The sequence below is a fragment of the Hippopotamus amphibius genome, chromosome 7 (assembly GCF_030028045.1).
Source record: "Hippopotamus amphibius kiboko isolate mHipAmp2 chromosome 7, mHipAmp2.hap2, whole genome shotgun sequence".
Classification (NCBI taxonomy): Eukaryota; Metazoa; Chordata; class Mammalia; order Artiodactyla; family Hippopotamidae; genus Hippopotamus; species Hippopotamus amphibius.
The window spans coordinates 110855635-110880362 of record NC_080192.1 but is presented as its reverse complement, the minus strand read 5'-3'; the positions used below and the strand labels follow the sequence as shown (position 1 = coordinate 110880362).

The 24728-nt window shown below is 45.2% G+C and overlaps 2 protein-coding genes and 1 long non-coding RNA gene across 3 annotated transcripts in view; 1 reads left to right on the top strand and 2 right to left on the bottom strand.

The window, feature by feature from the left end:
* Nucleotides 1-252: 252 nt before the first annotated feature.
* On the bottom strand, nucleotides 253-23770 carry LOC130856410 (uncharacterized). Its single transcript, XR_009054578.1, has 3 exons — nucleotides 23646-23770; nucleotides 22712-22789; nucleotides 253-324 (listed from the first exon to the last, which is right to left on the bottom strand). It is a non-coding gene; the product is annotated as an uncharacterized LOC130856410 (long non-coding RNA).
* ATP6V1E2 (ATPase H+ transporting V1 subunit E2) lies at nucleotides 1461-8009 on the bottom strand. The gene is made up of 2 exons (XM_057740613.1): nucleotides 7954-8009; nucleotides 1461-2418 (listed from the first exon to the last, which is right to left on the bottom strand). Exon 2 carries the CDS (start codon nucleotides 2313-2315, stop codon nucleotides 1635-1637), a length of 681 nt encoding a protein of 226 aa, XP_057596596.1. The 5' UTR covers nucleotides 2316-2418; nucleotides 7954-8009; the 3' UTR covers nucleotides 1461-1634.
* A 122-nt stretch (nucleotides 23771-23892) lies between the features above and the next one.
* The window catches only part of RHOQ (ras homolog family member Q), a 38900-nt gene continuing 38064 nt past the window's right edge, over nucleotides 23893-24728 (top strand). Inside the window, exon 1 of the mRNA XM_057740616.1 lies at nucleotides 23893-24411. Coding sequence (XP_057596599.1) covers nucleotides 24270-24411 — 142 coding nt within the window. The 5' untranslated portion in view covers nucleotides 23893-24269. The remainder of the gene's footprint in view (nucleotides 24412-24728) is intronic.

Genomic DNA, 24728 nt, shown 5'->3' with positions numbered 1-24728 from the left:
TGAGCTTCATGGGATTTCTTTTCCTTATAAATTCCTGACCACACAAACCAACCTTTGCCCTTGGTAGGGTTGCTTGTGGTTCTTTTCTTCGAAAAACTTCTATCTTAATACATAAATCACACTAGGGCATAGATTAGACTTTAAATCGCCATACACATGCAGAACCAGCTACATAACTTATGGGGCCCAATGTAAAGTAAAACTGAGGAATCCTTTGTTCAAAAAGTACAGTTAAAAGTATTAAAATACTTACAAATATAGCTTTTCCCTTTCTTTTGCAGTCTCTCTTTTGGCTTGTCATGGTGTTTATTTGCTATGTAATGTCTAAGTAAATAAAAAATACAATATAAAATCCTTAGCATGAATTTTATCATTTATCTTTACATTATGCAATGTCCACATGGAGAATCACCAAAATGGCTGCATTTCTTGGCTTCTCTCAGAAAATGCATCCGACCGGCCACAAGACATGAGCCCAAGTCTCCCCAGGCACTGAGTTGTCTAACAGAGAACTCCATCAGGCACAGGACACTTTACAGGGCAAGTGCAGCTCATAAGCTCCTGAAGGTCCCGTTCTGAGACTCAGGCCCAGCAACCTTGACAACTGTTGAGACCTCCCTCCAACCAGCCCCCAGATCTATGTGTTGTACCTAGGCTGGGCTCAGGGAAGTTAAGCCAGGCATCTCTCATTCCAATAGTCTGGCTGATCCAATCCACGGTAAACAAGTAAACCCCAGGGTCTTTAAACCTCCACACCGAGATGTGCTCAGTACCTGGTGGGTGAGAGACTCACCCTCACCAACTTACCTGATGAATGTACCATGGAGCTGTCAACCCAGGGCAGAGATGGCCACCATTATGCCCAGCCCTAAGGTTCTGCGGAGCATACAGACCCTCCCTGCATGCACACCGGTCCCTAACCAGGGGCAGAGTGTACTAGCAATGTGTACTAGTTGAGGGAGGGGAAGGCAGGGTCTTGGGGCACTATGGAGCTGGGAAGTGGGTGGTCTCAGAAAGATGGGTAGGCTTTGGGAATTAGTACTACATGTGAGCCAAGACCCAAGCCCCTGGCACATGCTCCAAAGTTCCATTGGACTTCGCTTATAAAGCACACATTCAAAGATAAAATTAAGTCTTTCCAGACAGAGGCCTGGCTCTTCTGAGCATGGAGCTCTGTGTGGCTGCACTCATCATACACCCATGAAGTTGACCCTCTACACGTGAAAAAGAATTCTAAATCTTATTAAATAACATAAGGACAAAAGCTGAAATAAAAGAAGAAAAACACACTTCACATACATATTAGAGAAATTTAGAACACCCAGACCCATAGGTCAAGAATCCTGTTCACATCTCAGCTGGAAGATGCTCTACAGACCAGTTGTCTCTACTTCCTTCAACCCAGGCTGCAGAACCGGCCAGAAGCTGTAGTATGTATAGACAAGTTGGAACTAGATTTCTAAGCATTGTCAGGCTTTATTCCAAAGTATAATGTCTTTAGCTGGCCAAAGGGCATTTCACAAAGATAGACAAATACCAGAGCAAAAAAGAGGAGATATTACTAGTTTCCTTTGCCCTAACAACTTATGCTTTTATGGCTTAGAAGTTCAACATGAGCTTCACTTCCTAGAGGCTTATGTGAAAAACTTCCTGTTGGCATTGTCTCCAAACAAGGCCTTTCGTATTTCTGGCATCTTTTGCTGGGATAAGAGATCCAGCCGACTTTCCAGAGTATTGGAAACCATTATTCTCTGATTGCCGCTGTAGATCTCCACACCTCCAGCTGCATCCGTAGCCAGTTGCACCTCTTTGTCAACTTGGACTGCCACACGTTTGTGGGAGACTGCTGTGTATTGAGGGATGGCTTTTTGCACTGCAGCCTCCACCAGGAGGAGGTCCTGTGGCCTGCAGCGTACAATCACCACAGGCTCCAGCAGTCGGAGCAGACCCTGGAGCACTAGTTTATCCAGCAGCCCCTGGTAAAATTCTGGGTCTGCCACAATCCTGCTAAGTCTTAGTTTTGCATCATTCAGCAACTCTGAGATGAGGTCGTTTCGAGCTCTCAGGACTTTCAGCCTTGCTTGATTCCTCATGATAGACATCTGGATTTTCTTCTGCTGCTCTATCTGCTTCTCTTTCTTCTCATAATACTCCATAATCTTTAGTCGTTGGGTTTGCACAAGGCGTCCTTTCTCAATGTTGAACTCTTCCTCAGACTTGGCATCTATTTCTTCTGCCTTCTCATTGGCTTCCTGCTCAATGAAAGCCATCATGTGCTTAATCTGCTTCTGCACATCCACATCACTCAGGGCCATGGCTGCTCCTGGAAAGGGAGGTGGAGGGAGACCTGGTGGACCCTCTGGTTCCTTTGACTTAGGGCAGAGTTTTAGGAGTGTCTCCAGAGTTCCACTTTCTGGGCTGTGCAGTGCATGGGGGGAGGAAGGATAGAGTCAGAGTCCAAAGGAAAGGATCACGGAGACCATCTATTCATAACTCATTTCACAGATGAGGAAACTGAAGCCCACAGAGGGAAAGCAACCCATCTAAGGTCATACCCTAGTAGAACAGAGACTCAAACCTGGGTTCCCAGAGTTTCATTTCTACTACACTCACCACCTTTTTGTCATTGAATAATAATGAGACAATTAGGGCAGACCTCCAGAAGACTTCTAGTCAGTAATGGCTCAATCACAGATAGCAAGTGTAGAGAACAGAAACGCCAAATTAATACAAAAATGGAAAGTATAGGCGCATTTTAGCTTGGAGAGCACTGGGGAGGGTCATAAGAAACTTGTGGTTAAATAGGATTCAATCCAGGAAGGTTGCCTGGAAGCAGAAAGATTTTAGAGCCTCAAATGATACAAAGAGACAGAATACTCATAGGCAGATGGTGGCATCCCGGAGAGAACCGGGAGGTGGGTGGGGCTGAAAGTAGTCTTTTAACTGGGAGCAGTTTCCAAACCTAGATGTACACAAGAATCACCTCAGGGACCTTTCAGAAATACAGCTTTCCAGGCCCCACTCCAGACTACTGAAGTAGAATCTTTGCCAATAGGGTCTGGGAATCTATATCTTAAAGACTCCCTGGACCCTCCTACACTGTTGGTGGGAATGTAAATTGGTGCAGTCACTATAGAAAACAGTATGGAAGTTCCTCAAAAAACTAAAAATAGAGTTCCCATATGATTCAGCAATCCCACTCCTGGGCATATATCTAGACAAAACTATAATTTGAAAAGATACATGCACCCCTATGTTCATAGCAGCACTATTTACAATAGCCAAGACATGGAAATGACCTAAATGTCCATTGACAGGTGAATGGGTAAAGAAGATGCGGTGTGTATATATATATAATGGAATATTACTCAGTCATAAAAAATAATAAAATAATGCCATTTGCAGCTACATGGATGGACTTAGAGATTATCATACTAAGTGAAGTCAGAAAGAGAAAGACAAATCACATATGATATCACTTCTATGTGAAATCTAAAATATGACACAAATGAACTTATCTATGAAAAAGAAACAGACTCACAGACATAGAGAACAGACTTGTGGTTGCCAAGGGGGAGGGGAGGCAGGGGAGGGCTGGATTGGAGGTTTGGAACTAGCAGATGCAAACTATTATATACAGAATGGGTAAACAACAGGGTCCTGTTGTATAGCACAGGGTACTATATTCAATATCCTGTAATAACCCATAATGGAAAAGAAAAAAAGACTCCCTGGGATACTTAATGAGCCCAGGAACATGCTATATGAAAAAAAAAATAAGACAAGCAATAAAGAGGTAGAAAATATTAAAAAGAACCAAACAGAACATTTGGAGCTAAAGAATACAATAACTGAATTGAAAAATTCACTAGAGGTGTTCAACAACAGACTTGATTATAGAGAAGAAATAATCAGCAAACTCGAAGATAGGCCACTTGAAATTATTTATTATTGCTGAAGAAGCAAAAATTTTTTTTAAAGTGAAGAAAACCTAAGGGACATACAAAACATCATCGAGTGGATTAACATATGCATTATGGGAGTCCCAGAAGGTGTGAGGCAGAAAGAAAGGAGCAGAAAGCTCATTTGAAGAAATAATGGCTCCAAACTCCCCAAATCAGAGGAAGGAAAAGGACATCCAGATTCACAAACAAAAATGAGAAAGGAATCAAATCATGTCACTAAAACAAATCAGTGAAACACAATGACAGCAAGAGAGGGGCAAAGAAAGCTACAAAAGAGACAAAAGACAATGAACAATATGACAATAGCACATCCTTCTTTATAAATAATTATTTTAAATGTAAATGTATTAAACTCCCTAATCAAAAGCTATAGAGTGGCTGAATGAATAAATTAAAAACAAAACAAGATTCAATTATATGCTGTCTACAGGAAACTCACTTTAGGTTAAACATAGGCTGAACACACATAGGCTGAAAGTGAAAGGATGGAGAAATATTCTGTGCAAATGATAACCAAAAGAAAGCAGGAGTGGCCATACTTATATCATATAAAATATGTTTTAAGTCAAAAACTGTCATAAGAGTAAAAGAAGGACATTTTATAATGATAAAAAGGTCAACTCACCAAGAAGATACAATAACTATAAATATATATGCACCCAACATCAGAGTACCCAAATATATGAAATAAACATTGACAGAACTGAAGGGAGTAATAGGCACAAAAATATTAAGAGATTTCAAAATCTCACTTCCAATAATGAATAAAATATCCAGAGAGAAGATCAATTAGGAAACAGAGAACTTTAAAAGTGATATAGATCAAATAGACCTAACAGACACAGCAAAATATTCTACCAATGGCAGCAAAATACACATTTTTCTCAAGCACAATTTTAACATTCTCCAGCATAGATTACATGTTAGGTCACAAACCAAGTCTTAACAAACTTAAGAAAGAAGACTAAAATCATACCAAGTATCTTTTCTGACCACAATGGAATGAAACTAGAAATCAGTAGCAGAAGGAAAAGTGGAAAAATCACAAATATGTGGAAATTAAACAACACACTCTTGAACAACCAATGGATCAAAGAAGACATCAAAAAGGAAATTAGAAAATACCTTGAGACAAACAAAAATGAAATACAACATACCAAAACTTGAGATGCAGCAAAAGCAGTACTAATAAAGAAGTTTATAGTGGTAAAGCCTATATTTAAAAAGAAGAAAGATTTCAAATAAGCAACCTAACTTCATACATTAAGGAACTAGGAAAAGAAAAACTAAGCCCAAAACTAGCAGAAGGAAGGAAATAATAAAAATTAGGGCAGAAAGAAAGAAAATAGAAAAATGGGGAAAAAAACAATGAAATTAAGAGTTAGCTTTTGAAAAGATAAAACTGACAACCTTTAGCTAGACTAAGAAAAAAAGAGAAGATCCAAATAAATAAAATAAGAAATGAAAGAGGAGACATTACTACTGATGCCAGAGAAATAAAAAGGATTATGAGACTACTATGAACAACCATACACCAACAAACTAGAAAAGTAAAAGAAATGGATAAATTCCTAGAAACTTATGACCTACCAAGACTGAATCACACAGAAATAGAAAATCTGAACTTATCTATAACTAGTAAGGGGACTGACTCAGTAATCAAAGCCTCCCAACCTAAAAAAGCCCAGGACCAAATAGCTTCAAAGAAGAATTCTACAAAAATGTTTAAAAAATTAATGCCAACTCCTTGCAAACTCTTCCAAAAAACTAAAGAGAAGAGAACACTTCCAAATTCATTTTAAGAGGTCAGCATTACCCTGATACCAAAGCCAGAGAAAGACACTACAAGGAAAGAAAACTGCAGGCCAATATCCCTGATGAACATAGATGTAAAAATCCTCAGCAAAATATTAGAAAACTGAATTCAATAGCACATTAAAAGAATTATATACCATGACCAAGTGGGATTTATCCCTGGAATGCAAGGATGGTTCAACATACAAAAAACAATCAATGTAATACACCACATTAACAGAATGAAAGATAAAGTCACATAATCATCTCAATAGATGAAGAAAAGGCATTTGAAAAAACTAAACACCCTTTCATGACAAAAAAAAAAAAATCAACAAACTAGGAATAGAAGGAAATCACCTCAATAAAATGCAGGTCATATATGAAAAGTGCACAGCTAACATCATTCATACACAACAGTGAAAAACTGAAAGCTTTTCTTGTAACATCAGGAATAAGGCAAGGACGTCCACTCTTGCCACTTTTATTCAACATAGTATTGGAAGTCCTAGCTACAGTAATTAGAAAAGAGAAAGATAAAAAAGACATCAAAATTGGAAAGACAAAAAATCAACATACAAAAATCAGTTGTTTCTATATAATAAAAATGAAGAATCCCAAAAGAAAATTAAGAAAGCAATTCCATTTACAATATCAGCAAAAAGAACAAAATACTAGGAATAAATTTAACCAAGGAAGCTAAATACTTGAACACTAAAAATTACAAATCACAGCTGAAAGAATTTAAAGACACAAATAAATGAAAAGATATCCCACATTCATGGACTAGAAGACAATACTGTTCATACATGTTCATGGACTAGAAGACAATACTGTTTATACTACTCAAAGTGATCTACAAGTTCAGTGCTATCCCTATCAAAGTCCCAACTGCATTTTTTGAAGAAATAGAAAAAACAATCCTAAAATTCATATGAAGCCACAAAGAACCCTGAATAGCCAAAACAATCTTAAAAGAGAACAAAGCTGGAGGCTTCACACTCCTGACTTCAAAATATATTACAAACCTATAGTAATCAAAACAGTATAGTACAAGCAGACAGATAGACCAATATAACAGAATAAAGATACTAGAAATAAACCCACACAAATAAAGTAAAATGATCTTCAACAAGGGTACCAAGATTACACAATGGGGAAAGGATAGTCTCTTTAACAAATTGTACTAGGAAAACTAAATATCCTCATGCAAAAGAATGAAATTGGACCCTTATCTTACATCATACACAGAAAACAACTCAAAATGGACTAAAGACTCCTATATCATCCAACAATCTCACTTCTGGATATTTATCTAAAAGAACTGAAAACAGGATCTCAAAGAGATATTTGCATTCCCATGCTCATCAGAGCTTTATTCACAATAGCCAAGAGGTGGAAACAACCTAAATGTCTAATGATGATTGAATGGGTAAAGAAAATGTTGTATATACATTCAATGAAATATTATTTTTGCCTTAAATATGATGAAGAAATCCTGTCATAAGCTACATCATGGATGAACCTTGAGGACATTATCATGCTAAGTCAGTCACAGGACAAATACTGCATGATTACACTTAAATGAGCTATCTAAAGTAGTCAAATTCATAGGCACAGAAAGTAGAATGATGGCTGCCAGGAGCTAGGTGGAGAGGAATTAGAAAGTTGCTGTTTAATGGTTATAGCATTTCAATCATGTAAGATGAAAAAGAAATCTGCTGTACAACAATGTGCATATAGTTAATACTGTACTGTACAATTTAAATTTTTGTTAAGAGGGTAGATTTCATGTTATGTGTTTTTTACAATTAAAAAAAAATGCTGTCCTAGAAAGATGAACCACCCACCAGGCTTGGTGGAAAAACAATCCCATGTTTGTGACAAAGACCAAGACTTTGGGTTCAACCTTACAAACTGTCATTGGAAATTAAAATGAAAATGATTTAGTCCACCCATTCCCCATTACTTTAGGATATAATTTTTCTTAAACTGCACTTTTGTAAACAGAGCAAAACATTCTCTGCTCCTAAATAAGACAAGTCCATTAAATATTTTTTTTAAATGGCTCTCTGGGTAACCCTGCAAATCACCTCCTTTGGGAGCCCCAGTGAATGAAAGCAGAGAGAGTGGGAGATGCAGGAAGCCCCAAGTTAAGTGTGTAGAGGGAAAAATGTACCAGATAAATCCTTACCAGTTCCCTGCCAAGGGCCAGCCTTTGCTCTGGCGCTGGACGTCTGCAGGTAGGCGGAATGTGGAACTTGGAACACGCACTGGAACCTGGCACTGTTGCTTCCTTCTTTCTGCAGATGACCCTCACAATCTGACCAGGCAGCTCAAATTCAAAGAGCCAGGCTGTCACTTGGGGAAGGTGGGCCAAGCCAGCCAAAAGGAGGCCAAGAGGAATTTGCTTGGCACACAGGCATCGGCTGGGGGCTATCCTTCTGTGCCCAGAACCTCAATTAAGTTGGCACATGGTGGGCTTCAGCTCTGAGGTGGGCTCACCTTAACTGTCAGAAACAGATACGTGTGTGAACCCAGGCAGCCAGTTTATTAATTTACTAATGAAAAATACAGCTGTCATGTTGTCAGGTCATGGCCCTCTTTCCTTGTATGTGAGTCGCATGGGAAGCCAAATCCAAAGGTTGTTCAGTGAGAAACCAGAGCAAGCAAAATTTGCCAGATGGTCTTTAAGAGTGCCACACTGGCCACAGGGGTGGTGTGCTCTGGTCCGTGAAGGAGGACATCCTCTCCAAGCTCAGACAGGGCTTAAGGAGGTATCGCCGGCTTCCACAGTGTGGGCTTTGGAGTACGAATGCTGGAACTCAGATCCTAGTTCTGCACTTAACATTTGTGTGACTTTGGGAAAGCAGCTCATGCCTTGAAGCCTCAGTTTCTTCATCTGTATAATGGAAATAATAATAGTATGCACATCATAGGATTATGGTAAGGCTTAAATGAAGGAAGTGAATGTTTAGTCTAATGCTAACCACATAGTTAACCTTCATGCTTGGTAGTTACTGTCATCACCAGCATCACTACTACTACTATAAGTACCAGCTCTTCTCCGCATTAAGCCTCATCACAGTCACTCTTCGTGTATACACAGTACTTATGACTGATTTGATTTCCACTCCCTAAAGTAAGTGGAAACACATCCTAGTCTTGCTTCCTTGTATTAAACTTAGTAGCCCTCCATGGAGTTTGGGAACCTCCCAGTACTTCATGGCACGTTCACCCATGGTCTCAGGTGGCCAGCCACATCCTTGGTGATGGTAGGTGACGTCTTGGAATTCCAGGGCTCTTGGGCTGGGGGTGGGGTGGAGTCATCTCACAGCCTGTCACAGTCCCTGACTCTGTAGTCCTGAGTTCTCATGCCTTCTCTGTGACTCCCACTTCTAATCAGTGCTGGGACTTGAAGGCAGCTGCAGGGTGGGGCAGGACTAAAAGATTGAGCAAGTGTCTCTGCAGGAACTTGGGTGCCCGTGTAATGCGTAATGTATCTGGCAGACGTAACTTCCAGTCTGTCTGGGATGGGGATTCTGAGCCCACATGAGCCTGTGGCTTGAATAAAACAATAAAACGAACTAAGAAATGTGAAACACACGTCTGCTCTTGCACGAGGTCACAAGACCCTCCATTCCAATGAGATGGGCTTGCACTGTAAGTGGCATCCACCCTGCCCGTGTCTGGGGCTGGGGGCAGCACCTAGAGCTCTCCAAGACCGTCTTACTCCCATAAACTATTCAGTACCAGCGTCTCTTCACTGCCCCCCAGACACATCAGGCTCAGTCCTACCCAACAGCTCTTGATCAGTTCTCTCAGCTACAATGCCTTCCTCTGCTTCTCTCCACTCACCTAAATCCCACCCACATCTTCAGCTCATCTTCATCTTGAGCCCCACTACCTCCTAGACCTCTGGACTCCTCATCAAAATGACAGCATGGCCTATTTTCCAGATATAATTCAGAGCTGGATTCCGAGTCTCTTGATGCTCTAATTACCTTGCTCCCTCCAGGAAATTCCTCGAGGACAAGAATCTCCTTCTTTGCAGGGGCTGGATGCAAACAGGCACTGGTTAAACAGGAACTGATTGGATTAAAGGCTTGAGGCTGGGAGGGGGAGGGGTACTTTCTCTTTATTGTGAAATATAACACACATTCAGAAAAGTGTTTGACTTAATGAATTATTATGAGGCAAATATCCCGTAACCAGAGCCCAGGTCAAGCAATAGGACATGGCCAACATCCCCACAAAAACCCCTCCTTATGACCTTGGGGAAGAAGACATTTCAAAACGTTTTGTATTCGTAGGCATAGGAGGCATTCTTAGAGGAAGTGTGGGCTTGGAAATCTCTCTTCCCCGGTCCTCGCCTATATAAACCTGTGTGCACCTTGGGGAATGCTTATCACCATGGGAGGGCAGAAGGGGAGGCAAGCGTGCTCGGTGGGCAAAATGTGTCTGTCACTCGGAAGCCTTGGCCAGGTCCTGAAGCAACTGTTCCTCATTTTAGCTGGGATTTGTAAGTAAGTCTGAGGGTGGATATGTCTGAGGGTGGATGTGTCTGGGTGTGGGCTCCGTACCCCTAGCTGAAAGAAGCGGCACCAAACCAGGGCCTCCAGACACTTAGAGACTACAGAGTGAGGAAGGGAAGGGGCTTTCCAGAGCTTGGAGCATGGGGCAACTTGCAGGGCCCAGGAAGTGGGTGAGGAAATTTAGAATACTAAATTTAAATACTAAATAGGTGGAAAGGGGGCATCTGCCTTTTCTGTCTTTCAACAAATATTTGTTGAATATCTATCATGTGCCAGGCACTGTGTAGGCACTGCAGACTGAGAACAAGCAGACACCAGCCCTGCCTCCCAAGCCCACGATGTCATGGGGGAGATGAACAGCTAAACAGGAACTCACAGGACAGTGTGGTCTGTTAGGAATCAGCAGTTCCAAGAAAGCTAAGTGAATGAAGGGATCCAATCCCTAAAGCCCCCTCCCAAGCTCACCATGGGCTCTTTCATAACGAATTGTTCTGCAACCAGGTAAACCATGTAGTAGGTGGTTTGAGACACACCATTAGTGACTGCAGCTGCTTCAACTGGACGCAGGTCACCTGGAAAAGGTTAGCAAGTTGGTAGTGTTCATGAAGGAGGCTTTATCCAAATAGACAAGAATCGATCAAGTTGTTATGGATACCTGACTCAAAGCAATGCCTTGGGGTTTTCCAGAAAGGACTTTGGTTCAGAAATGCAGAAAGGTGCCTGCACCCAGCATGGGATGTGATAAGAGGCAGGAGAGGACACAGGCTGAGGGGCTGCAGGCTTCAGCTGAAGGAGTCATCCTCTGGGCAAGGGGTCAACCCAGGAGGGAGAAGTACAGATGGGCACTGGAGGATACACAGTTCTGAGAAGCAGGAAGAGAGAGATCGTCTAGACGGGGAGAACACTGTGGGCAGAGGCACGGCGCTGGGAATGTGTAGGAGGTCTGAGTGCAGAGAACAGATTGGTTTGGCAGCAGCAGACAGGCCTGCAGTGGCAGTGGGAGTGAGCAATGTCTAGAAAGACGGTTGGAGTTCAGCTGAGGAAGGTTTGAAATGTCAGCCTGAGAGCTAGGGCATTAGGCTAAGGAGCCCCATCAAAGGCTTCTGAGTAGGGATGTAACTTGGCCAAACCTGGGTTTAGAAAGATTAGCCTGGTGGTGGTGGAGGCAGGAGAGTCTGGCTGTAAGCAAATGCCGCGTCGCCACTGCATGCATGGGGGCCTGCACAAGAACACGATAACGGAGGCTTGGGATGGAAGAAGTGGTACAAGATCCGGCAGGTTTGATGACTCAGGGTCTGGCCCTGGCAGCACCTGCTGCAGCTCCGCCCACAGGGCCGAGAGCAGCTCAGCTCAGTGTGAAGATGCGAGAAAGCGGGCGTGAGACACCCTGCTCCCTCCAGAGCCAGCTGGGGGGAGAGAAAGCAACAGCCAGAGTTCATTTGGTCTGGAAGTAAAAGGAGACATCCAGAGCAGAAATCAGTAGTGTTCACAAAGCTTTATCCCTGCTTCAATTGCTGATAACTAAGGGGCCACATACAGTTTTAATCTAAGAGCTCCATCCCAGTGGCAAAGCAGGCTTTGGTTTGGGCTGGAGAAAGCTAATACCCACAAGAGCCAGGCAGGTAATATAAAGGAGAGAACCAGGCAGGGTCAGCAACATTTCTCCCCAAATAATTTACATTAAGAATTGACAACTTGGGACTTCCTAGGTGGCGCAGTGGGTAAGAATCCGCCTGCCACTGCAGGGGACACGGGTTCAATCCCTGCCCCAGGAAGATACCACATGCCGTGGAGCAACTAAGCCCATGCGCCACAACTACTGAGCCTGAGCTCTAGAGCCCGTGAGCCACAACTATTGAGCCCACGTGCCACAACTACTGAAGCCCATGTGCCTAGAGCCCATGCTCGGCAACAAGAGAGGCCACCACAATGAGAAGCCCACGCACCACAATGAAGAGTAGCCCCCACTCGCCACAACTAGAGAAAGCCCACGTGCAGGAACAAAGACCCGACACAGCCAATAAAATAAATAAATAAAATGTATTTAAAAAAATAAAATATTTAAAAAAAAAAAGAATTGACAACTTAATTTCTCCTTTTTCAAACATCTGCAGGAAGGTTACTTCAAAGGAGCCAAGTTCTCCCCAAGAGCCATTTGCCACAAAGTCGCTAAGCTAAAGGTTCTCAGTGGTGGTTTCCCCCACCTGCCAAAAAAGCCCTTCCATTTCATCCCTGCCTAAAGGGCCCATTCTTCTGCAGCCTTTCAGAAATGGGGACTCGGGGGCACAAGATCTGATACTTTAGAGAATCTGGAAATCTCATTTGAAAAATAAAATCCATGGGCTTCCCTGCTGGCACAGTGGTTAAGAATCTGCCTGTCAATGCAGGGGATACAGGTTTGAGCTCTGATCTGGGAAGATCCCACATGCCGCGGAGCAACTAAGCCTGTGTGCCACAACTACTGAGATTGCACTCTAGAGCCCGCGAACCACAAGTATTGAGCCCACGTGCCACAACTATGGAAGACCTAGAGCCCGTGATCCACAACAAGAGAAGCCACCATAATGAGGAGCCCGTGCACCACAACAGAGAGTAGCCCCCGCTCCCTGCAACTAGAGAAAGACTGCACATGGCAATGAAGTACCAACGCAGCCAATAAATAAATAAATAAGTAACTAAGTAAATAAATAAATAATAAATAAAACTTTAGAAAAAGAAAACTAAAATCCACTTATCGTTTTTCATTGTCTTATTGTGGTAAAATATACATAACATAAATTTTTTATCATTTTAACCACTAAGTAATGTTCAGTGGCATTAAATACATTCACACTGTTGTGCAACGAACATCACCAATCATCTCCAGAACTCTGTACCCATCAAACACTAACTTCCCATCCCCTTCTCCCCCAGTCCCTGGCAACCACCATGCTACTTTGTGTCTCCATGAATTTGACCATTCTAGGAATCTCTTAAAAGTGGAATCATTTAATATTTGTCCTTTGTGACTGACTTATGTCACTTAGCATAATGTCTTCAAGGCTCATCCATGTTGTAGCACTTGTCAGAATCTTCTTCCTTTATAGGGCTGAATAATATTCCATTATATGTATATATCACATTTTGTTCAGTCATGAATGGACATTTGGGTTGCTTCCACCTTTTGGCTATTGAGAATAACATTTCTGTGAATGTGGGTGTACAAATATCTGTTCAAGTCTCTGCTTTCAATGCTATTGGGTATTTACCAGAAGTGGCATTGCTGGATCGTATGGCAACGCTGTTTACTTCTTTGAGGAAACTGCCATACCATTTTCCACACTGGCTGCGCCATCTTGTAATCCCCCCAGCAATGCAACAGGGTTCCAATTTCTCCACATCCTCACCAATATTTGTTATTTTCTGTTTTTTGGTTTTTTAATAAAAGCCTTCCTAATGGGTGTGAGGTGGTACTTGTTATAGTTTTGATTTGCACTTCCCTAATGATTAGTGATGCTGAACATCTTTTCAGATGCTCATTGGACATTTGCATATTTTCTTTGGAGAAATGTCTATTCAGGCCCTTTGCCTATTTTAAAAATCAGGTGTTTTTTTTTGTTTAGTTGTAGGAGTTCTTATCGCTTTGTGGTCCTGAGCCCTCAACTCCAGTTGCCGGCCAGGTAGCCACCCAGCAAACAGAGCCCCTAGAGCAGGGTTTTTCAAAGCATTGGCTATGAAACCAAATGGAATTGAAAGCCCAGAGTTGATTACAGGTAGTAAGGTTAAGTGTTATTTTGTCAAACTTTTGTTATGTATATGATATATATGTAAATTCATATTCTGGTTCACAATGGGAATGTATTTGCTACTGTGATTTGCCATACAAACATTTGAAAAACGCTGACCTCAGGTTAGTTGAATACACCCTCCTTAAAAAGCAACCATCGTTACTCAAGCAGACCCTTGGAAGTTCTCCCTCAATTGATTTATCAAGGTATTCATCCCCAAAACATGCCTCTTCTAAGGTGAGGATGGGGATGGGTGGGATTGGTCTGGGATTCTACCTACGCGATGTATAAACAGCTTATATGGCTAATATCTACTGAGCATGCCCCATAGGCTGGGTGGTCACAGAACATCAGGGGATGGTAACTGAGGGTGGGAACCAGGCTACCCCTGAAGTAGGAGGCCTCTCTCTGCCTTAGATGCCCCCAGGGGCTGGTGTCATGAGAAGTGCATAAGACAGAGCATCAAAGGTAAAGGTTTCAGTGGTGACGTCACTCACAGGCTGGGTAATCTGGATAAAGGCTCACAATCTGCCTGAATTCCATCTGGATAAAGACACAAAGCCTCATCTGTTTACAGACAGGGTGTTATTGAGGAATTCTGTGAAAGCCAAATGATGTGAGGAGTGAGGAAGCTTTGCAAAGTGCTAGGTGAATGTCAGAGGTCGCCAATCACAAAAAACCACTCCAGTCATCCTGCCCTTCCTAGAACTGCACTCCCAAGCTGCCTGTGGGGAGGTAGATGCCGGCCAGCAGTCAGAGCCCCAGAAAGCCTCCATGGGCAGAGGGTGGGTTTGAGGTCAGCCAAGAGCCCCAAGACACGAGCCCTTCAGAGGGAGCTGGCTGGCCAAGCCTCCAGCCTGTGAACCAGAATCAGGGACAAGAGATGCCCTGCTTGTTCAGGAACATCAGGAGCAATGTTTGCTAACTGTCCCCAGCTCAAGGGATGCATTCAGATGCCAAATACTCCTTTATACTGACTTAACTCTCACTGTGATAGGTCCTGACTGGCCTCACCTCTGCTGAGAGACACAGCTCAACCCCAGACACAGGGAAGGTACTAGTTTGCAAGGAAGAGAGTGTATCCACCCAACTCTGTCCCTTATTGTATATAGGGACTTCCACAATGACCTGGTTGGGAAAAGTGCTATTTCTGAACCCCTCCGCACTCATCTTAACACTTCACCCAGAGTCTAGCACCTAGAGGTAGCATTAAGCATTATTTGTTGGGCCCATAGATGAGTGGATGGATGGTGAGGAAAGAGTCTCCCGTATAGGCTGTCACCATCCTAGGGATTTGTAACTCTCTTTCAGATAAAGGAGAGAGGAATATGAAGAGGGAAGAAGTGCTGCAGTGGCCTGCTGCAAGGGGGACACCTCCTGCTGTCTCACCCACATTCCTGGAAAGCAGAGCTCCATAAGAATTTTTAAAGTCTAAATTACTTAAATGAATTTGCCCAGAGTCCTCTGGTTGAGACTATTCTACTCAGAAAGGTGATTTGAAGGCCCAGGCAAGGCTCTCCCAATCCTAACCTACCCCCCACTCAGGGATGACACTGGACATAATTAGTGAGTAACCAATTAGAGTAGTCCTGCTTCTGTTGGAACAGGGTCTTGAAGGCCTCCTGCTCTGCTGGGGACATTACCTTTTAGATGCTGAATCAGAAGGATAGAGGGAGCCAGGGAAAGGCCTAGGTTGACTGGAGCATGGTGGGGGTGGAGGTGGGTTCAGGGTAGGAAGCATTTACCAACCAACATAAAATTATTTCAGTATCATTGTTATAAAGGAGTTGATGGTTAGTCCTGCCCCAGTGACATTTGCTGGAAATTCCTATCTTTAACTGAAGGTCTCAGGAATGCAGAGTTTTGGATACAGCTGCTGTGTTTCTTGTTTTGTTTTATTCCATCAGTTTTTTTCTCTGTATGCTTTAGTTTGGATATTGCTACATCTTCAATGTCACAGATACTTTCTTCTGCAGTGTCCAATCCGCTGATAAGTTCAGTCAGTGAATTTTTCATTTCAGCTATTGTACTCAAACTCTAGCAGTTCGATTTGGTTCCTTTTTTATATCTTCCATTTCCTTCCTTCCCATGTTCACACTTTCCTTTAAATTCTTGTGTTTATTTATAATTCCTTTTTAAGTCTTTGCCTGCTAATTCCATTACCTCTGCCATTTTCTGGGTTTGTCTCTATTGACTGATTTTTCTGGTTACATTTCTCTGTTCTTTCACATACCTAGTGATTCTTGACCTTTTGAATTTTATGTTGTTGAATGTCTTTATTTCGTTGTTGTTCTTAAAAAAAAAGATGAAATTTGTTTTGCTCCGCAGTTATAATAGTGGATGAATTCGTTCTGTATGAGGCTTGGGGGTCTAGAGCTGCTTTTACTTGAGGGCTAATTTAGCCCTTCTACTAATGCACAACCCTTCTGGAATTTCTACTGAAGTCTCTGGGCATTCAACAGGTCTCTTCACACTGGCTGGTTGCAACTCACACATCCCCCAGCCTTGTGTGAGCCCTAGGAACCAATCAGCTCATGTTCCCTGGCAGTTCTTTGCCTACCATCGTGAAGTTGCACTCTAGGCATGAGCAACTTAGTATCAGCAACAGACTCAAGAACATACTCCCTCCTCTCTGGTACTGGGCCTTGAAAAGTCTCCTCAGTTATCTCCTCAGCCGTCTCTTCAACTCAGCAAGACCATGATGGTCAGCTTTGGGTCCCCCCACTGTGCTGCAATTCAGAAAGTACTTCTAGCAGAAAGGGTAAGAGTAGAGCTTGCTTCATTTGTTCCTTTCTTTCTGGAATCACAGTCCTGTGCTATGTTCAATATCTGAAAACAGGGATTTCACATATTTTGAGCAAGTTTTGAGTTGCTTACATTAGGAAGGTATATAGGTTGAATGTGCCCCCCTCCCCAAATTCATAAGTTGGAACTTAATGCCCAAAGTAATGGTCTTAGTAGGGGATTTAGGGAGGTGATTAGGTCATGAGGGTAGAGCCCTCATGAGTGGAATTAGCATCCTTATAAAAGAGGCCCAACAGAGTCCCTCTGCCCCTTCTGCCATGTCTGCAACCCAGAAGAGAGCCCTCTACAACCATGTTGGTACTGTAATCTTGGACGTCCATCCCCGAGAACTTTGAACAATAAATTTGTGTTGTTTATTAGCTACCCAGTGTGTGGCATTTTGTTATAGCAGCCTGAATGGACTAAGACAGAGGTAGGTGTAGTACCAGTTCCTAGGGTATAGTAGCAGTGGGAATCTCTGCTCCCGCTGCATGAAGCACATTCTATATAGTGACAATTCCTTCAACCTCTTCTCAGGAGGCTGAGGTGCAAGGAACACAAGCTGTCAGTGGCTAACTGAATAGAAAAGCAAACTCCAAGGAGCCTGTGTAACTCACAGGATCCTGGGCAGGCTACAGAAGCTGCTCAAGGCTGTCTGTACAGGAACCACGCCCAACAAATGCCTCAGGACCTGCTCTGATGAGAAAACCACTTCTGGTATCACTGCTGCCACCAAATTCTAGATAGTATGTACAGCAGTCACTTCTGCAAGAGGAACTCAATTACACCACATCCAACACCACCACCCACCCTATGTGCCGCTTCCTGTGTTTAGTACTGAGTTGTGTACCCAACACTAAAGCTGTAACCTCCAGAAAGTGTGCCCTTTATTTAACTCTAGTCACTTTAGCTGGGTCTGACAATGAAAGCAAGAGTCTGTAACTCTGGGTTTCCATAAGGGGTGATCTTTTCTTCCGACCAAGACTTACAATGTGGAAGATTTCCCAAATTCAAAATGTGCTTATAATACTCAGTGACCACAACATCTACTATGGAAGAACAATCATAAATGAGTCTTGGTTTTCTGGCACTCTTAGTACTGAAGCCTGGAATAAAATCATTAATTTCATTTCTGGAAGAGGGATCTGTGATCCAGCCACCTTTGGACCTTATAAGAGGCAGCAACTCCCAGATCATATGAGCATTCTGTACCAGCAACCTCTAAAGAAGTGTCCTTTTCTATGATTCAGCAATGGTGGCAATGCCATCAGTTATAATGATGGGTCTCCTGACCTAGGCTGCAGCAAAAGATAGTTAGAAATGAAGATAGGAAAACATCATTAAGGATGCCTGAGCCCAAATTCTCAGAAGCTGGGGTTTACTTCTGAGTTTCTGGTATGTAATGAACTGGAAAAAAGAGATCTAGACACATTCTAGAAACATAACTAGAAATGAAAAACAAATGAGCCAGATTTATTGGGTTTTTTTGAATCATTCTGATCACTAGGAAGCCCTGACTTCAAGAAATTGCTGCAGTGTTTAAGCCACTAGTATCTTAGTTAAAAAATTATGCAATGTACATTACATCTGAGCCCTAAGACAAAAGGAGGCAAATGGGAGGTTTTAGTGGTGGGAAATAAAAGAGGAATAGGTATGGTACATAGCATGATGTTATAAAGGTGGTCCGGGTGGAGTCTGGGAAGCAGGACAGCCTTGGGGAGTTAAAGGGTCTGCAGGCTGAAGATACGGTGCCTGTGTGGAGGAAAGAAGCATAATTGAAGAGCAGAGGGGACCAGGTAAAAGGATGACAAGCATTTTACCTCCTTACCAGTAACTCTAGGAAGGGAGTTTGAAAGGGGAAAAGAGTACCTACTATCAGCCAAGAATCAGGGATTCACACCAAGCATGGATTCAAGTACTGACAAACCAACTGATTGAAATTTGAAACCAATCATAGATTTGACTTGGGTCATTCTCACTTCCTTCTTCCCTTGAAATCTGCTTTTCCTAAAGTTCTTTATTTCTATTATACCTTGGAGAGGCCCAGAAACTTTGACCGCTGAGCAACAGTCCAGATGTAATAGATACTGCTGGTTGCCTCCCCAGCATACATTCCCCCCATGCCTGCCGCCCACTGTGCAGGAACCATAGAATCTGAGTGGGAGTAAAATCCTGGCCTTGGGGTGGGTCCTGATAGGCCTAATCAGGATAGTCCCAATCCCTTGTCATAGTGATGGCTTCAGGGATGGCCAGTAGCCCAGGCTTAGGGCAACGAGCATCTGACATTCTGCTGGCCACCATGATGAACTCAGCTAATCTAATCAGAGAAGGTCCAAGATGTTTGTGCAATAAGTGAGTCAACAGAAGCTCTCTCTCCTCCTGGGCAGTGCGGTGTATGGGTGGTAATGCCTGGATCTGTTACAACCATTTTGTTTTCAAGAGAGAAAGCAACTTAAGTAGGAAGTTGACCCAAAGAGAAGAGAAAACCTGAGAGAAGTGCAGAAAAAAATAGATTCAGAATTTTGATCAAGCCATGCCTGAAGCTTGAGTTACTTCTGGATGTTTCAATCAAAGAAGTCCACATACTCCCTTTGCTGTTGGAGCCAGTTTGGGTTGACTTTCCTATTACTTGCAACCCAAAGCATCATGACACCAAATAACCTATTGGATCAGTTTTCCACTTCTGGGGTAAATGTGAGGGAACACAAACAAAACAACAGAAAGTGAATACATTTCAGAAACAATGTCTTTCTGGGGTTCCACACTCAGCTTGAGTTAGGCAGTTGGTCACATGGTTAGGCACCAAGAAGAGATGTGAAAGTTTTTACAAATAAGGAAGAAAACTAAAGCGGTAAGGGGGATAAAATCAGAGGAGATTGAAAAGGAAAAGAGAGAAGGAATATGTCAGTGGAATCATCAATCAATGGATAATGCCTCAGAGTTATCCCAGCCCTTCCCATGCTGTGTTACCAAGCCCTGTGGACCTGGTCATCTAAATATCCTGCTACCCACGGCCTCCACTTCATTTTCACAGCCATGCCTGGTTCAGAACTTCATGACCTCTCTCCTCCTCACTTTCTCCGCCTTCACTCTAGTCCCCTCTAAATCCACGCTCTACACCACTCCCAGAGTGATCTTCTCAAAAGACAGCTCTAAACTTGTCTCAAAAGACAGCTCTAAACTTGAAAAACTTTTAATGCCTCCTTCATGTGAAACGTGGGAAATAGCATGAGCTCAGAAAACTGATCACTTTTTTTTAAATTTTATTAAACTGATCATTTTGAAAGCTAGCTCTGCCGCTTACCAGCTACGTGACTTTGGGCAAATTTCTGAATTTCTCTGCACATCATCTATGCCCACTGTAGTGTGATAATACTGTCACAGTCAAGATGCCTTTGGTTACCAGTGACGGAAAACCAACACACACCCACTAGGCAAAAAGGGAGGAGGGGCTTATTAAGTCAAATGACTAACTGAAGACCAGTACAATAAGCGTCTCAGGGATAACCAGAAGCAGGAACTCACAAATATCCTGTGTCATATCTGCTTTTTTTTAGAGGGGTGGGCAGGGAGCTTATCTCTCCATTTTTGTTTCTTTCTGAATTTCGCTTCATCTCCTTGGATTGACTATTTTGTAAAAGTCTGAAACATGAAACAAGAATGTCCCACAGTCTTTAGGCTCACATCTTCCAGTTTAGTTAGTAAAAGAGGGGAGACTCCAATTTTGAATCCCAAATTCAAACCTCTCAGGAAGGGGTCTGATCATCACTTCTGGGATCAGATGCCCGGCCAGGGCTAATCAATGGGGGTCAGAGGCAGGATGTGTAAGAAGAGGGCAGCTTCCATTTAAACCACATGATCACAGAGACTGAATTAGAAAGGACATGTAGCAGAAGCAAAGGGTGCTGTTCTGGATAGACAAGCCAATAGATATTCTCTACAGATTTTATCTTGCATGGTTATTTTGGGGGTGAAATAGGATGACCTACATAATGAGAGCCAAGTGCCCAGGCACAGTACACAGCTACAGTACACAGCAGATGCTCTGCAAATTCTCCTTTCCTCCCTTCATCACATCCTCACTCCCAGAGCCACTGTTTACCTAGCTAGTGCCTTTGTCTTTTGCTGAGTAGAAAAAGGTGCCCCTCTGTGGGTGGATGCTGCCCCAAAGGCACAGGTATGATAAGCAGAAGTTGCATCTGTGATAGGAAAAAAGTGCTCCTTCTTCCACAGCCTTGGGCCAGGGTCATGGCTCTGTGGGTATCACATGGGCCATATTTCTCCCTTCGCCTTCATGCAGTGCACAGACTGTCCAGCTGAGGTGGGGCCCTGTATGCCCTTAGCATGGCTTCCAGAGGCCCATGGCCTGGCAGCACCACACAGTTCCCAATGACATACAGACCAGTTCCCCTGTACCACTCATCTTGCACTCTGTCTACCCTGCATGGCTCACCATTCCCAAGAAGTTATGCGCTGTTCCTTCTTGCTGGCGGACAGGGTTGTCTTTCTCAAGCATTCTTATCTTACTCCTATTAGTCTCTTAAACCCCAACCAATGACACCCTTCTGCAAATCCTTCCTCAGCACACCCAGAGCTAGGTACTAACAGCCTCCCTGCACCTCCTGAAGACTGTTCTTTATCCTCTACCACAGCACTGATCACATTGGATAGTAATTATCTGTTGAGATCTGTTTGGTCCTTCCAGCTAACCCATCAGTGGGCTGACCTGGGCATCCAGTATAATTCTCCTTTCTCCCTCCTACTCCACATACAACTGGTGGAATCAGCCCAGAGCTCGAAGTACTCCTGGCAGTCAGTTTTGGCTTTTCTTTGGGCCAAAGGGATGAGGTCACCATCGTTAATGAAATCACCACTGCATGATTCATCTGATATCAGTTCCCCACTTGGAGTGCTCTGATATTCCCAGAGCTTCTCCCAAAGCATCCAGAACCTAGAGTCCCTCCTATTTTTCAAGCTTCTCGAACTAATCCTCCAGCCCTCTGGATCCCTAGTAAATAATCTGCTCCTCTGAAAAGCAGCATGAGAATGGAGAGGCTGGGGTCCTGAATGGGGAAAGTCTCCATCCTCCAGTCCTGGGACAGACCTCATTATCCCTCATAAAGGCCTTCCCCATGTCTCCAGCAGCTGCTTCTCCCCTGGCCCAAAGCTTTTACCAGGAGCTCTCAGGACACATTGTGAAGAGCCCTAGAGTTCTCAAAGGTGAGCCCTGATCACGCCGTTATGGATGAGCTCACATTTATAGATGAGAAAGCTGAGGCCCCGAGAAGAGAAGTGGCATGCTCAAGGTCACACTGCTAGCTACTGTGGGAGCCAGAACCTTCTCTAGGCTGAGTGCATCAGATAGCTCCTTAACCTCTCCTGACAAACCCTCCTTTCAGAATTCTAGTCCCAGCAAATGCTGCCTGAAGAAACAGTCCTGTAGGCAAAGGGGGCAAGTCCTCCTTTCTTCCCCTCTAGAAGGAAGTGGCAGAGACTGGCCTTGAACCAAGATCTGACTTCAAGGCACTGAAATGCCTTCGTTAGCCTGTCATTTAGTACCTACAAAATATCTTCCAAATTCACTGCATAACCGAAAGCAGCTGGCTATGTAAATACCCACACTCAGACACAAATGGAGAGTTCTGGTGAGATGTCCATGGGGACACCACAAGGAATTTCCAAGAATCCAGGAAGTCTTGCAGAACAATGGAAATCAGATTTGGGGTTTGAGAGTTGAGGCCTGGGAAGCGTGGCATGAGGACATAACTGAGTATTTCCCAAAGTGTGTTCCAAGTGCTTGGATGCTGGAATTAGCTGGAACCTTTTGAGATAACCACTTCACCTCTCTGTGTCCCAATTTGCTTACCTGCAACCTCAGGGAGATCTAAGGCAGGTGGTCCAGTTGACCTCTGCAGTGCCTCTCTCAACACAGCATTTTCTGATCCTGTGAATTGATGAAAGGAAGCGATTTATCTCATGTCAGCAAGGGCAGGGAGGGTGTGGTGTCAACGGTGCGGTGTAACCTCTCTCCCCTGCCTTTCTCCCCCAGCGCCTAAAGTTTGAAGCAGCACTGTTGGCCAGTGAAGGAGACCTGGCCAGACGGGTGTTTCCAAGCATCGCCCAGACAGGATCACAGGCCACGTCTTAGAGCTCTAGAGTGTATCACTCCTCAGGGATCACAACCTAACACCTTCGAGGGACAGTGAGACTGTAAAGGGGCCACAGAGAATGTCGCCTCTAGGGGGAGTACAGGTACACCCGCTGCATCCAGAGTCGCAGTCTCCCTTTTCTGGCTGGTTGAGGGGTGCGTCAAGTGCTTCAAGATGCTGTAACTCCCTTAATCACCAGTCTCATAGTAAATGATTCAAGCTGTGCTGTGAAAAGCATGGGGTGGTGGTGGTGGTGGTGGTGGTGGTGGGAGGGGGGGACCAAGCAATAAGCCAGGAGTCCCCACTTTCCAGGTCAAGGACCACCGCCACCCCTCCTCCATCATCCCGTGCGCCTTAAAAAAAATTTTTTTTTTAACTCTCTTGCCTTTTCTTCCTTTCCGATTTCTAGTTGTGTTGGGCACTAATGGACAGATAGAATGGATCCTGCCTTCCGGGTGGAGTTTAAATACATGCGAATAATTTTGCATGACTATTGCGTCATCATAAGAGTCTTCGTGGCTCCCCAAGGGGCCTCCACCTCTTCTCCCAGCATCGGGGCCTGTGGACGCTTCTGGGCGCTGCGGGCACTTTCGCGAGGAGCCCTCGGCTCCTCCCGGGCGCCGGTCTCTCGGCCCCCTCCCCCAGTCTCACCTTCCTCCCCCTCGCTCCTCCTCGGCTCCTCCTTCTCGCCCCCTCCCCGCAGCCCTCGCGGGGAGTCAAGCTAGGGTGAGCGGGCAGGGCCGAGCGGCGGCCGCGGGCGGGGCGCGGGGCGCGGGAGCCGGCGGGCGGGAGGGCGGGGGCGCGGGGCGGGCTGCCCGCAATCGGGGGAGGCGCCTGGGCCCGCCCTCCTCCGGGGCCGAGCCGGGAGGGGGCCGGAGCCGGCGCGGGGCGGGGAGAGTCGCCTGGCCCCTCCCCTCCGCTGCCCTCCCCAAAGTTGCCGTCTCCCCCGGGGCCGGCCAGTCTTATGATCCAGCGGATCCCCCTGGGGAGGCCGGGCCGGGAAGAGGGCGCGGGCGCCGAGCGGCGGGGGCAGCGGGCGGGCGCGGCGACCGGGGCCCGGGCGGGGATCCAGGCAGCGACCGAGGCGGCGGCAGCGCCCCGGGCCCGCCGCCCCCTCCCCTCGGGCAGGGGGAGCCGCTGCATGGGGCCGGGGGGTCGGCCCTGCTGCGCTGAGCGGCGGCGGCGGCGGCGGACCCCCCAGGCGGGCTGGGGCTGAGCCCGGGGCCGGGGCGGGGGCTCCGGGGGGACCATGCCCGGAGGCCGGCCGGCCGCAGCATGGCTCACGGGCCCGGCGCGCTGATGCTCAAGTGCGTGGTGGTCGGCGACGGGGCGGTGGGCAAGACGTGCCTACTCATGAGCTATGCCAACGACGCCTTCCCGGAGGAGTACGTGCCCACCGTCTTCGACCACTACGCAGGTAAGCCTCGAAGTGCTGACTAAGGGGCCGCTCCCCGGGCCGGGAACTTTGGAGCAACTTTGGCTGAGCCCCCCTCGCCGCCTCCCCTGCGCGCGCTCCCCACCCCTCCCCCGCCGCGTCCTCCGCCGGGCGCCCGGCCCCACCCCCAGGCTTTCCCACTGGCAGCCCCTAGCCTGCTGGACCCACCCCTCTTCCCACCCCGCGACCCGGGTGCCGGGTCCTGGCGCCCCGCACTTCCCAACCCCCTCGGCGCCCGGTGCCGACCTCCTTGACCTTCCTACAGCCGCCTTCCCTATTGCCCCAAGCCCCGAGGGGGA

Bases quoted from the DNA above. Each gene is read 5' to 3' on its own strand.
- ATP6V1E2 (XM_057740613.1), bottom strand. From the start codon at position 2,315: ATGGCCCTGAGTGATGTGGATGTGCAGAAGCAGATTAAGCACATGATG.